This window comes from Choloepus didactylus, chromosome 1 (genome assembly GCF_015220235.1).
Source record: "Choloepus didactylus isolate mChoDid1 chromosome 1, mChoDid1.pri, whole genome shotgun sequence".
In the NCBI taxonomy this organism is placed as follows: domain Eukaryota; kingdom Metazoa; phylum Chordata; class Mammalia; order Pilosa; family Megalonychidae; genus Choloepus; species Choloepus didactylus.
The window spans coordinates 184,046,546-184,061,713 of record NC_051307.1 but is presented as its reverse complement, the minus strand read 5'-3'; the positions used below and the strand labels follow the sequence as shown (position 1 = coordinate 184,061,713).

The following is a 15,168-nucleotide window of genomic DNA, read 5'->3' as shown; positions in this document are numbered from 1 at the left end:
GCTGCTTTCAGAGTTACCATGGTGATGGCACACGCATTCTTTTTTAAAAATCACCTTTAACAAACTGCTGTGTTTGGAGGGCTCTGTGGTGATAGCCGCTGCTTCTGTTATCCCTGGAATGGGGAGACGGAGCTGACATTAGGAATTCCCGTAATTGAGGAATTAAGGACACAGGAAAGGTAAGTGATTTTAAAGCCTGCTGAGCCTTAGGACGTTTGAAGATTTTTAAACATTAGCTCAGTATATATATTTTTTGACCTCATAGTATGAATTTTTGGTACAGTGCCTCTAGAGGCCCTGCTGTAGGATAAGATGAGTCCTTTAAAGCTCATAATGCGCCTTTCAAAGTCTCTCTGGAGCCATCCCTTAGTAGAGGGTCCTATTTGCTCTAGAATTGTTTTCACTTATGTTTCATTCAATCATAGTAGTATTTGAGCCTGAGGAGGCCAACTGGTGTTAATTGCCCTTTGTATGCTTTCTCCCCTTCACTTTGCTTCTTGAAAACTGACCTCTGCTCCGCATCCTGAGGAATGAGGATGATTCTTATGTCCAGTTTTCAGCCGTAATTGTAGTTCCTGCCACCCCCAAGGCAGCGCCATCACAGATTTTCAGAAACGGTGTCTTGATTATAGCAGTGTAATTTATTGCTAGACCATTCTACCAGGATTCTGTTATAGTTGCATTGCCATGCTTCTTTTGTCAGCTTTCTTGTAAGGAAATAAGAAAACCAAACAAAAATCCAAAGGCAGATACATGAATGCACAGTCAATATTATCTGTTAAGGTCTGAGGAAAGGTGGTTTGCATTAAGTATGGGAGGTGGTTAAGAAGTCTGCCTTCTTATATGACACCTCTTTCCACGAGTTAGAGCTAAGTATAAAGTGTTTTATCTTTCTTTGACACCCAGGAACTGACCATGATAGGTCACTCTGCAGTCAGACAGAGAGCCTTGTTTCCTTACCTCTCAACAGTTCAATTTTCACTGTTCTTCTGCCAAGTTTTACTACCCAAGAACTAGAATAAGCTAATACTTTTTAAATTATCTGTATACAAATCATATTTCAGAATCCATAAACTAATCTAAAAATCTTTGAAATAAAAATTCATGTAGTTGAAGAAGGAAGTTTTTTAGTTTTTGGAAAATGTGATAAGATTCACATTCTGTTTTGAGATTCATTCATTGTGCTTTCCAGCTGTCTATATTTATATGATGTTGGGCTTCGCTTTGCTGTTTATTGCTGAATAAATTGTCAGAACGGAGACAATAGCCAGTAAAAAGCTTAATGGCACGTTCCCCTCTTCCTGTGGTCTATAAAATGACCCGAACCCATACAAAAGAAAAATCCAACTAATTTGACAATTGAGCCATCTCATTTTGACTTTGAGTTGTTATTATTCTCTGGATTATTGAACCCCAGGTTTTTTTAAGGGATAATTTTAAGAGCAAATGTTAAAGTTTAATTATCTGCATGAAATAATCACAAGAGCCAAATTTAGCTTCAACTTATCAACCTCAAGAGATGCAGGATATATTTCTGCATATTTATGTCTAGTCCTTGGCCCATCCAACAAGGTACTGGTTTTTTCATTTCACTTCTCACTTACTCGTGCCTGTATTCACAGTGTACTGCCGTGAGTGGTGTTGGATCATCATGTCTTGAGAGACACAGCTTTTTTGAAAGTTTTCAGCTCTGAGCCTTTGGATGGTAGTGGGCCTAATGAAAATGGCCCTACTTTTCTTCAGAATCCTTTGTCTCTCTTCAGCGGTTGAGTTCATCTAGTCACATCCCATGCTTATCATTTTTGTGCCTCAAGCCTGCTAATGGACAAGTTATTTTTGATTTGGAAGCACCATCCCCATGCCCTAAATGGGACTGAGTGGAAGAGTTTCTTCTTTCTTGACTATAGATTTCATCACCTGAAGGTTCAAGCTGAAGTCAGGTTTTTATTTACAAATAACACTTTGCCCGTTTTTATAAATGATTGTAATTTCCAGGGGGATCAGTAAGTAGTTAAATAGTTAAATTGATGGCTTAGGTTTTGTCAGAATACAGTATATGCTCATGATACTTTAATAAAATAATTTTAATATGTTTCATTTGAGAAATTGGGTGTAGATGAAAGAAAATGAGTATGCAGTTGACCTACACTTTTAACGTTGCTTTGGAGGAAATTTGAGGATCTCTAATGCAGCATTTTGTATCTTGTTCTGTCCAAATATGCTATCAATCCTTGTGAATATGTATATCAAAATGGTAATTCAACTAAATGCTAATAACTACACAATACAACCCTGGTGGATAACAAAAGGCCCCGAAAAACCGTACTTTGATACTCCTATTAGCCACACCTATTAGGCATTTAAAAATAATCATGTTTTCCTTTCCCTGCTGCCTTTTTAAGGGAATAGAAAAGACTTTTTCTGAGGAGGTTAAAAAAAGTAAAAGGTAACATTGTTCTTAAAACAGACATTTCAGAGTACATATTTAATGTAGTTCAAGAGGGAATTTTCTTTTGAGGTTTAGTGTAATTTGTCTTTTGGTCTAAGTATAGGCCTCCTGAGACTGTTTTGATATGTCTTCTCCCTCTGCCGCTGTCTCCCTGGGCTTCCCACTTGCTTAGGTGGGTGTAGTAATAGGGTGGATATGTTTTGGAACAATCTCTACAAGTGTTTCTTTCTCTATTTTAGCTTCTGATGCAAAAGAGAAACAGTATTGGGTGACTCAGCTTCGCGCTTGTGCCAAATACCACATGGAAACAAGTTCTAAGGTAAGCCGCATCTGGGAAGAAAGGCTACCCTTCCAGCCACAATGCTCTGTTTCCTTGGGGAAACTTTTTTCCATATTATCTTTTAAATTATCCTCTGTAATGGAATTTGTACTTGTCTGCAGCATTTCAGTTTAAAGCCAGGAGAAAAGTAGTTGGGTTTGCTTGTAGGTAGAATTCAGAGGTGAGCAGGCAGTTTATGGGAACTGATTCTGGAAGTTGCTTTCTGTGTTGTCAACTTAGGCAGCTGTTTATTGGTCTGTTGAGAAATCTGTTCATTGTGGAGGCAGAGTAGTCAGATTTACATTTCATCAAGACTGGTTGTTGCCACTGATCCATAAATAAAACTTAGACCCTAAATTACTCCTGTATTTTAAGTGTGTAAAAATGTTCCCGGGTAATTTGGCACCTAAATATGAGCTATTTTCTCCTCAGGATTCAGTATGAGATCCTGTGTTAGATGCGTGGGAGATATGACATGAGCATTTTTGTGGCTTATTGTAGAGGATTTCCTATCATTAAAATAAAGAAAATAGTTGCAAAATAACTTTATCCAGAGCAAAAACTATTAGTTAAATTTAATGTTCAAAGGGTCACTGCTTTTATATTAATTCAAATTTAGTTATTAGATCCATTTGCTGTCTTTTTTTTCCCATATTCATGTTTCTGGTAGAAAGACCCTCACTTCACACTTCCGAAGATTCCAGATACTGTAACTTGCCTGCTTTGTTGCTCAGGACCATGTGCAATGTCTCACTTATACCTTCCTGTTATGTCTCTTAATACAACTCTGAAGTGATATCTTTTTGATTTTTAATTTTTTTCTTGTTTCTTTTTTTATTTTTTAAAGAGACATCCTCTTTTCCTTGACTTGCTTAGGACAGTTGCACTTGAAATGCCACTGGTGACTTGCCCCAAAGCTCAGTCTTGGGTAACAGTAATAGGGCCCTACTTCTAAGCTTTTTCCCCTCGGCTTCCTTTATTTTCCAGGAATTACAATAGCATTTCTGGATATTTCCTCAGTGTTTTATACACACCTAGGCAGGACAGTTTTTTTTTTTCCTTTTATATGTATATTAGTCAGGGTTCTCTAGGGAAATATAACCAACAGGAGATAGCTATAAATAATATTTATAAAAGTGTCTCACACAGCTGTGGGGAAGCATGAGTCCAGATTCCATAGGGCAGGATGCATGAGTCCAAATGCCGTAGGGCAGGCTGCGAGCTGGCAACTCCAATGAAGGTCTTTGATGAGCTCCCCAGCTGGTTGGGGAGCTGGCTGGCTGAAGAAGAAAGTAAGTTCTCTCTTCTCCCTTAAGTCTTCAACTGATTGGATTAAATCCAACTGATTGGATTCTCTATTTGTGGAAGACACTCCCTTAGTTGATCATTGATTGCAGATGCAGTCAATTAACTGATGATTTAGTAAACCAGCCTTCTGGTTTATTAACTAGCCACAAAATGTCCTTGCAGTAATGGTTAGGCCATTGCTTGCTTGACCAGACAACTGGTTATCATCATCTGGCCAAGTTGACACATGAACCTAACCATCACAGTATCTTTTTGCTTTTATAGAAACAGAACAGAGGGAATAAAATGAAAAGGACTATGTCTCCACCTATTGTCATTTACATTCATTATAGATAATCGCTGTTCACTATTTATTGTATAACCTTATGGTAATTTTAGCTATGTGTTAGTATGTATTGGTATGTGCAAATATCTGTCTGTGTCTGTATCTACATCTTTTTTTTTTTTTTTTTTTTTTTTTTTTAAATTTTTAGGACATAGGTTACATACTATTTTGTCTTTCTTTTTTTTCACTTATTAATGTATTTTGGTGATCTTTCCATATCTGACTTATGGATCTACTTCACTCTTTTTGGATGGCTGGATAGTGTTCTACTGATGAACATGTAGGGTTTTTTTTTTGTTGTTGTTATATATAATGCTGTAATAAACATCTTTGTACTTATGTATTTTTATGCTGGTAGGTATATATCTATAGGATAATTTATACTGGTGGAGTTGCTGAGTCATAGAATATGTATTCTCTAAATTTTCAAAATGTTGCTAAATTGTCTTCTAAATGAAGTTGCCCTAATCTGTACTCTCACCAATGTTGTGTGTGAGAGTGTGTTTTCCCCTCTTTCTAACAACTGTGGCTATTATTTCCATTCAGTTTTTGCTAGTCTCACAGGTAAAAAATGGATACCCCATCATTTTCATTTCTAAAATTATGACTGGGGGCTAGAGTGTCTTCACATGTTTCTTGGCCACATGTAATCTTTGATGTGAACTGCTTGCCAATTTATATTCTTTACCTGGTCCTCTTGAGTTCTTTTTCTCCTTGATTTGCAATAGCTCTGTGGATATGATGAATATCTGTCCTTTGCCTGTCATTGTAATGTAGATATTTCAAGTAGGTCATTTTTATTTTGACGTTGCATGATTTTTTGCTATGTAGAATATTTAATATTTGGGGCTCAAATTTATGAATATTTTCATTTTTGGTTTTGTGTCATGTTTAGAAAGGACTTCTCTGCTACAAAATTATGCAAGCATTCTTCATGGTTTCTTCCAATGAGTTTATAGTTTAATTTATTATGTTTAAATCATTGATTCATTTGGAAATTATTTTGGGAGTCAGAAGTGAGTTAGGGGAACCCACTCTTGAGTGCCGTGGTTTTTGATAAATTACTGGAGAGAAGGAGAGTTAAAAGTCATCCTAATGGTAGTAAGAAAGAGGAGGAGAGAGAATTTGGAAGGAGAATTTGATTTTCTGAAATATTCTCTGTTTAGTTTCAGAAATACTGATCTATAAATATTAGAATCAAAGTAAATAATGGTTTAGAAGTTAAGCCTATAGGATTCCTTATTTGAGTACTGGAGGTAAGATTGCTGCTATCACTCATTTAAGAAAATAAATAAAACCACCTTTATTTTTGTAGCTTAGCTAGGATGATCAGTGAGGGGATAATAATTTTTAAATTGTGAAAAGACCTTATTATTCAGCAGAAACATAAAGTCCAAGACTACTTGGGCAGTAGTGGAAATGAAGTTAGGCTTAAAGTGAATATGAACTTGATATCCAGTTAACTATAGGATGGCTGCTTAATTTGCATCATGGCACTAGAAATAAATGCATAGCTGAGGCCTTTTTTTTTTTTTAACCTATGTTCTTTATCATTCTCCCTCAGCTGCTTGGAATTTAACCTTTAAAATTTTTTTTATTTAAAATCAAGTGTTCCCTGCAACAAGTATTAGGCAAATGAGATGATGCTAGCATTTAAACTCACCCAAGTGAGAATTGCAGGATAACCAGATGCACAGAATTCTAGAACTTTCAAGGTTTTGATGATAACCAGTACAGTGGTCCAGACCGAGATCTGCCTCAGTCGGTCCCTGATGAGGTTCTTCCCTGTGGAGCCAGAAGTGAAAGGAGAAAAACAAGGAGGGAGCTGTTCCTAACGGCCCTTAGTCAATATAAAGGATTGCTCTTTATTCAGAAATTATGTGGCTTTGCTTTCAAAAGGTTAAAATAGTATTTCCTTTTCATTGTAGAAGATGATAGGGTATTTTTGTTTGTTTGTTTGTTTTTTAAAAAGCCAGGCTTATTGAGGCATAATTTACATACAGTAAAATTCACCCCTTTAAAATGTAAAGTTCAATGAGTTTTGACAGATGTATATAGTTACGTAATCACCACCACAATCACAGTTCCACCATCCCAAAAAGCTCTCTCATGCTGGTCAATCCCCTCCCCTCACCCCCAGCTCCTGGCAACTGCTGATCCGTCTATAGTTTTGCTTATGTGAGAATATTCTTTAAGTGGAATTATACAGTGTTTAATGTCTGGCTTCTTTCACTTAACATAATGCTTTTGTGATTCTTCTATGCTGTTGTGTGTTTCAGTAGTTCATTCTTTTTCATTGCTGAGTAGTATTGCTTTACATGGATGTCCCGCAATTTGTTTTTCTATTCACTAGTTGATGGACATTTGTGTTTTTTTTTTTTTTTTTTCCCTGGTTTTGGGCTATTATGAATAAAATTGCTGTAGGTTTCTGACAGGCCTTCATGTGTGTTTTTATTTCTCTTTGGTGAATGCCTGAAGAGGGGTTGCTGGATTGAATGCTAAGTGTATGTCTAACTTTATAGGAAACTGCCAAGTGGTTTCTGAAGGGTTATACCATTTTGCGTTCCTGCCAGCAACATGTAAGAGTTCAGTTTCTCAACGTCCATGCCAACACTCAATATTGTCAGTCTTTTTAATTCTAGCCATTTTAGTGAGTAGGGTATTTTTTTGGTGGTGGTTCTTATTAGCTTTTCTTGCAAAAATAAAAGTTGGATGACCCTAAGTTAATCTCCAGATTTAAAAAATATGTGTTGGCCTTTGTATTAGTCAGGGTTCTCTAGGGAAACAGAACCAACAGGAGATATCTATAAATATGAGATTTTATAAAAATATCTCATGCAACTGCCCAAGTTGCTTACATGGTGCCCACCCCACCTAAAGCTAATTGCTTGGCAGGAGCTCATCAGAAAGATTCATTATGGTACTCCCCTTCCCCATGATCCCTATATTCTAGAACTTAGTGGGGACCGCTCTATAATATGACATGTGTAACTATTATATAACTGAGGGATCCCTTCTCCAATCTTATTCATTGGTTCTGATGCCAAAATTTTCTTTACTGATTTAGTTTGAAAGTAACGTTGGCCATTCACTTTAATTTTGGGGGCCTGTAAGCTTATTACACAAAGTAAGCATTTTTGGCAGGTCCTCAAACTTTGAATTAACGATTTCTTCTGCTTGTGTAGAACCATGCTCTAATTCATGCCATTCTGGTTTAGGAAAAATATTGTGGTGTTAAGAATGAGAAGACCTCTGTTTAAATTCCTGCTCTGCCACATCTGTGTTGGGTGTACCTGCTCAGGTCATTTTCATTCTTTCTGATCCCGTTTTCTCGTCTTTGAAATGGGAACAATATCTAACTTGTAAGGCTGTCATGTGGTTCAGGCAAGATAACGCAGGTGCTGATGTGAAGAGGTGGGAGTGATTAGGGGCTCAGAAGCCGGTGCTCATTTTCAGTAAGGTGGCTGCTTGGAAGTGCCGCCTCTCTGCTGCCCATGGTGCAGTCCCTCAAGGGAAACGAGTCTGTATTTTACCCATTTGTGGTTAGGTGTCTGTTTTCAGATAGGCCCCATTATTTTCAAATGTTCACATCAGAGAACTTAAGGTCATCTAAGATCAATGGAAGTCGGTATTTGGGGGGAGGAGGGAGGTAGGGAGTTGGAGAAATTTATGAACAATACTGTTTTCAAGTTACTTTTGTGAAAAGTGGGACAAAGAGACAATAGTCAAGAAATTAAGAAGCACTGGAAAGACATTTAAATTTTAAAGATTTTAGCTTCATTGGCTTTAATTCTGATTGCACTTAGAAAATTTTTAAAGCCAAAGTTGATGGTAACTCACTCTATCTTCAACGTTTCTTTGATTTTTTTTTTTTTTTTTTTTCATCCGGATGTGAAAGGTGGATTCACTTGTCAGGCTGACTTGTATTCTAAGTGTAGGAATGAGTGGAGTGTCTGCTTTTTTGCTAGTTGAGCATTAGTATCTTCTCCCTGACTTTTTAGCTTTAAAGGATGCATAGCTGATTTGTGGGGATGATTATCACTTCCTCTTAAAGTAGAGATTTTTCAACCGACTAAACAGTGCTGAGATGGGACGTGGGGGTTCAAAATCTTGCTGGAGCTCAGAGATTCCCTTATTGGCTCATCTAGCATCTTTCTGAGCAGTACCCCCAATATTCCAACCCCCAAATTCCTCCCGTCCCAACCACAAACATACTCTAATGTTGAATTCACTACTGACAGCTTGTGAAAGACTTTTTTTCCCCATAAAGGCAAAAGCATTACTTTTTAAAAAATTATGACCCATAATAGTATATAACATTCAGAAGATAGGAAAGTGTAAAGAAAAAACAACACTAAATCCCACCCCTAGATGTAATCTCTGATACCATTTAGATATATGTCCTTTCAGCCTTTTATCTATGCATGTGTATATCTAGAAATCGTATACCTCATTTGGTGTACACCCTTCCAGTCATTTTCTCTGTGTAGATAAATACAGAGAGATCATATGAATGCCTATTGGGGGTCCATCCTTCCAGTCTTTTTTCTGCATATGTGATGCATAGAAATCACCTAAATTTGTTTTCATGAGCAGCTTACATCTCTGTGAGGATGGACTATAAGACCAGACTTTGGCCATTACCCCGTCTCTGTTTTTAGGTTTTCACCTTTAAAATGATTGTGTGAGTTTATGATTGGGAGCCTGTTTCTTAGAATGTTTTTGAGTTCTCCATTGCATTTTATCTTCCATCCAGCTATTGCCCTTCCCTCTTGGTCATTTCTTTTCTTTTTTAATTCAGTTTTATTGAAATAAATTCACATACAATACAATCGTCCATGGTTTACAATCACCTGTTCACAGTATGATTCACAGTTATGCATTCATCACCACAATCTATTTCTGAACATTTTCCTTACATCAGAAAGAATCAGAATAAGAATAAAAAATAAAAGTAAAAAAGGAACACCCAAACCATCCCCCCATCCCACCTTATTTGTCATTTAGTTTTTATCCCCATTTTTCTACTCATCCATCTATACGCTAAATAAAGGGAGTGTGATCCACAAGGTTTTCACAATCATACTGTCACCCTTGTAATCTACATTATTGTATAATCGTCTTCAGGAGTCCAGACTACTGGGTTGGAGTTTGGTAGTTTCAGGTATTTACTTCTAGCTATTCCAATACATTAAAACCTAAGAAGTGTTATCTGTATAGTGCATAAGAATGTCCACCAGAGTGACCTCTCGACTCCATTTGAAATCTCTCAGCCACTGAAACCATTTCGTCTCATTTTGCATCCCCCTTTTGGTAAAGAAGATATTCTCAATCCCATGATGTCGGGTCCAGATTCATCCCTGGGAGTCATATCCTGCATTGCCAGGGAGATTTACACCCCTGGGAGTCGGGTCCCACGTAGGGGGCAGGGCAGTGAGTTCACCTGTCAAGATGGCTCAGTTAGAGAGAGAGAGGGCCACATCTGAGCAACAAAGAGGCAATCAGGGGAAGACTCTTAGGCACAATTATATGCAAGTTGAGCCTCTCCTTTGCAGTAACGAGCTTCATAAGGGCAAGTCTCACGATCGAGGGCTCAGTGCATCAAACTGCCAGTCCCAATGTTTGTGACAACATCAGCACCAGTCCAGGTGAGGAAGTCCACCTCTTCTGCACCTTCCCCCAGCTCCTCAGGGCGGGGGTGGGTGGGGTGGGGTGAGGCTGTAAATATATTTTTTATTCTCTGTCCAAATTACTTTGGGATGTGTCACTATTTCACTCCAACCTATACTAACCTCTCGTTCATTTCTTATCCCTTGTTCTTTGTCTTGCTCTTGTTTAGCTCCAGATGCGAAATTGAGGAAATAAAGGAAAGTCTTTACAGGTGTTTTGTCTATCTGACAACTTGCAAGATGTAGCAAACTTATTTTCATCTATGAGGGAAATTAAGGAGATGTAGATATTTGGGCATTTGAAGCCATTTACAATGATCAGTTACTCATTTGAAATCTTTTCCCTGGCTCAAAGAGCCCAGAACTGCCTTCTCTTTGTACCTATCACATTGGCCTCTAAAGATCCAGTTTCCTGCCTGACTCCCTCATTTGACTATGTGTTTTGGAGAGCAATCACAGGACTGTGTTCACTTAGAAAGAGTGCAGGTCCCAGGGATGCTTTGTCTGGCTAAAGGATTTAAAGACACTGGTTAAACCAGATTGGCCTGTGGTTAGGGCTCATTGTCCTTGCTAGGTATTTCTAAATTAAAATGCAAATTTCAGGATACAGTCTTATGGTAATTTGGTCATGGAAGCATATGATTGTCTAATACAGGATTTCAAATTCATTTTAGTCTTAGGAGGTCCTGAATGAGTAGCAAAAGCTGTTGAATTTTAGGGAGTGTATAGATACATATTCATGCGGAAACTGCTCATATCACAAGGTTGTTCTTATTTCTCTGTTGCCTGGCGTGATTGTTGCATATTAATTTGTGTGGGGCTCAACTGTGGCAGCTGGGGTTTGACAGCCCCAAGGGTAGATGGGGCAGCTCTTCCTGTCCCCTTGTACCACTGGTGTGGAAGCTAATGTCCATTCAGGCCCTGCCTTGTTTACGTGACCTCCTAGTGACACCTGACACTGGGGATACACTCCCTAACTCACATCCCCTGCTCTTTCCCTGGCGCCTGGTACACCTCACTGATGTAGGGGTATAGTAAGGATATGATGGAGCATTGGACAGTGAAAAAAAAAAAAAGGCTGAAGAGTGATGGGCTGGACTGGCAAATGGCGTGGCCCTGGGTGGTTCCACGTCTGCTCTGATCTGGGAGAGCATGCTCCGTGGGTAGCTCTGTCCCGAGGGCTGTGTGTGCTGTCATCTGGCCGCTCTTCCCACCTGCTTGGTGAGTGCACGGGAGTGGAGAGAGTAGAGAAGACCCAGCCAGTTGTCCCACCCCCTGGTAGCCTGGTTGCCACAAAGTGTGTAGATACTGCTGTTTGGGGACATTCGAGGCTTTATCTGGGGAGGCATGGGAGATGTGTATACTGCTTCTGGGGAATTAGAAGGTTTGTATGTGTGTGGGAGGTGGGGGTGGGAGTTTCTGTCTTACTGCAGGTTAAATCCAAAGCAAAGTGTGAAGAGTGAGAAGGTTCTATTTAATTCTTCCTCCCAGCAAATCTAGCCTTCTGATAGCAAAAGCCTAGAAACTGTCCTGCATTGGGGGTGAGAGCCTAGAGGGTTTGGAGAGGTGCTCTGATATCTTGGTCATGATGCTTGTAAGCAACACAGCCAGAATCATCAACCTGCTGGAACTAACCCAGTGACGTCTGTAGAATCTGAAAGCACGTGGCTCCCAGAGATTTAGACATCATCCAGGCCAACTTCCTAGCCATCGCTTGGCTCCCCACTTGTGCAAATATGCATGCCGAAATGTATAAACTAATAATGAAGAAATATGGGTTGATTCTACTCAAAATAAACCATATTTTATTCATCCTGAGAGGGCACTTGCAGCAATGCCAGTAACCCATTGGTTGAGTTCCAAGAATTTGGTGGTAATCTGACAAATGACATTATATAACCTTTCTTTATGAGCTAACAAATTTGGGGCATCTCAGAACTATTTGGAACGATGAAAAGGTGGGAAGGGATTCCAAATTCTCTTTGTTCCACTTATCTGAAAAACAACAGATGTAAAGAATAAGGACTCTCAAAGAAAAAACTTGCTCCAGACAATGTGAAACCCATAATTTTATTCAAAGCTACTATGGTAGGGGAGAGAGTAGAACTCAACTCTGGAAACAAAAGGCCGTCAGCTTTTTAAGTGTTGGGGGTAGGTTGAAGGGTGGTGGTGGTGGCTGTGGGTCTGGTTGATCATGGAATAGGTTAGGGATTTACTGAGGTGGATGGTGATTAGGACCACTTGTTTTTTTTTGCCATAATTAGGCTAACTGGAGGGCCTGCAGAAAGGAAGAGGGTAGGGTAAAGTCTGGGGTGAGTTTAACTTGAGTTTAACATGAAATAGCTAGTTGTCACTTTTCTTTTCTTTCTCCCCCTCCCCTCCTCCCTTCCTCCCTTTTATCCTCCCCTCCTCCTTCCCTCCTACCCCCTCTCCTTCCCCATGCCCTTCTTTTTTTCTTCTCTTCCTTATCCCTACTTTCTTTTCTCTTCTTTTCCTTTCCTATCTTTCCTCTTCTTTCCTTCCTTTCTTTTCCTGTGGTCTCAGTTGTTTTTCTCTGCAGTCCCATAGCTGTAAGATTAATTTCAAGGTAGTCAGGACAGGGGAGGGAGTAGGTAGGGGCCCCCACAGGAGCAGGGCTGACAGGTTGGTGAAGGCAAAGAAACACAGTCTTGGTCAGTGTGCCAGTTTGAATGTATTGTGTCCCCCAAACGCCATTATCTTTGATGTAGTCTTGTGGGGCAGACTTTTGGTGCTGATTAGATTTGCTTGGAATGTGCCCCACCCAGCTGTGGGTGATGACTCTGATGAGATATTCCCATGGAGGCATGGCCCCACCCATTCAGGGTGGGCCTTGATCAGTGGAGCCATATAAATGAGCTGACTCAAAGAGAAGGAACTCAGTGCAGCTGTGAGTGACGTTTTGAAGAGGAGCAAGCTTGCTAGAGAGGAACGTCCTGGGAGAAAGCCATTTTGAAACCAGAACTTTGGAGCAGCTGCCAGCCACGTGCCTTCCCGGCTAACAGAGGTTTTCTGGACGCCATTGGCCATCCTCCAGTGAAGGTACCCGATTACTGATGTGTGACCTTGGACACTTTATGGCCCTAAGACTGTAACTGTGTAGCCAAATAAACCCCCTTTTTATAAAAGCCAATCCATCTCTGGTGTTTTGCGTTCTGCAGCATTAGCAAACTAGAACAGTCAGGGCAAAATCTAGATTCTAAAACTGCACTGTCCAGTGTTGAGGCCGCCAGTCTTTTGAGGCTATTTAAATGTAAATTAATTGAAATTACATAAAATTTAAAATTTAGTTTTCTCATTCCCACTAGCCATGTTTCTGGTTCTCAGTAGCCATAACGCAGATATAGAAATTTCCATCATCACAGAAAGCTCCGTGAACAGTGTTGATGAAGTTTTGACCACTACCTTATGGTTTCTAAAAGGGGAAATTACCAAAGTCTAGTTTCATTTTTTCGTGAGCTATAGACATGTTTATTTTAAGTCATAAAAGGTTTAATGTAGCTTCCCCTGTCCTCCATCCCTCCCTCCCTTCTTTTCTTCCTTCCTTCCTAAAAGAAAATTTGGGCCTTAACATTGTCCTGGTCACTTTCATCGCTCCAGTTGTCTTGTCTGGGCAACATGAAGATACACCCTTTGAGCCTGAAAGCAGGAGCTGATGCTCTCTTGTGGGAGGGTCTGCTTTAACTGCTCACCCCTCTGGAGCCTTTTATCAAGAAAACGTCTAGTATGTGCTTTGTCAAGGGCAGAAGAGAAGGAAGGTTGATACTTGTGCTCCTTCCCGGCTCAAACATTAATGGCACCTCATTTCCTAAGACAAAGTCTGAAATGTTACCCTGGTCTTGGATACCCATCAATTTTGGGTCCACCTCTGACCTCATGCAGTTAGCTTTGTGCACTTTCACTTGGCCTTTGTGCTGTTTCCTTTGCCACATATGACTTTCCCTCTCCATTCATTGTGGGGCAAACATCTACAGGGTTTTCAAGGCTCATGTTCTTCTGTGATGGCTTCCTGACTACCTGGGTCAGAGGTGGTCTCTCTTTTGTCTCCCATAGGTACCATAATTCTCCTGTAATTTAGAGCTTCTCATGTTGCATGTGTGTGTATGTGAGAGAGAGTGTGCACGTGTCCCCATGTTGACAGGGTGCACTTGGGGCCTTCGTAGTGCAGGGAAGTCATGGCTGCACCCTCCATACCCGGCCCTGACACCACTCGGTGGGTGGATGTAAACCGCTTAGTGTATTTTAAGCCCTCCATAAGCATCAGCCCTGCCCCCTGCTTCCTCCCCTCTCCTTATCGTTACTAGTAGCATTAGTATCAGTGTTAGTATTCGTAGGAGTGTTAGTATTAGTGGTGTTGGATTTGGTTTCTTCAAAAATCTAAATTCAAGCCTCACATTTTATTTTCCTAAAATACTAGGAAATATTTGTATTAGATCAGGTATGAGGATTCCTTTTCTATATAGAGAGCTATTAGCTCCCAGTTGCTGAACATCAGTCAGGAGTAGCATTCAAACAAAATGTATCCTGATTTGTTTGTGAGAGAGGAAAATAGTGATCATAAGGAGAAAATTTTTAGGAAAAGAAATAATAATATGTGTATTTCTCATAACAGCCCTATAAGGCAGGTTCTGCTGTTACTGTAATTTACAGGTGAGGACACTGGGGCTCAGGGAGCGTGAGTGATGTACTCACGGGCACAGAGCCAGCAAATGGCCCCCATCTTAACTGAGGTATACTTCACACATGTAAAAGTCACACTTTTAATGTGAACAATTCAGTGGTTTTAATATATTCATAAGATGGTATAGCCATTATCACTATTTAGTTTCAGAACATTTCATCACCCCAAAAAGAAACCCAGTACCAATTAGCAGTCACTCCAATCCCCCCCTCCCCACCCACCACCTGGCACCCACTAATCTAGTTTCTGTCTCTATGGACTTGCCTATTCTGACAGTTCATATAAATGGAGTTGTACAATACGTGGTCTTTTGTGTCTGACTTCTTTCACTAAGCATGTTTTTGAGGTTTATCCAAGTTGTAGCATGTCAGTACTTTATTCCTTTTTGTGACTGAATAA

The 15,168-nt window shown here is 39.7% G+C and overlaps 1 protein-coding gene across 3 annotated transcripts in view; it reads left to right on the top strand.

The window, feature by feature from the left end:
* OSBPL10 (oxysterol binding protein like 10) overlaps positions 1 to 15,168 on the top strand; it is a 343,529-nt gene that overhangs the window by 118,281 nt on the left and 210,080 nt on the right. For all 3 annotated transcript variants that reach the window (XM_037846487.1, XM_037846479.1, XM_037846492.1), the window contains exon 3: positions 2,689 to 2,768. In XM_037846487.1, the coding sequence (XP_037702415.1) occupies positions 2,689 to 2,768 (80 nt within the window). The remainder of the gene's footprint in view (positions 1 to 2,688; positions 2,769 to 15,168) is intronic.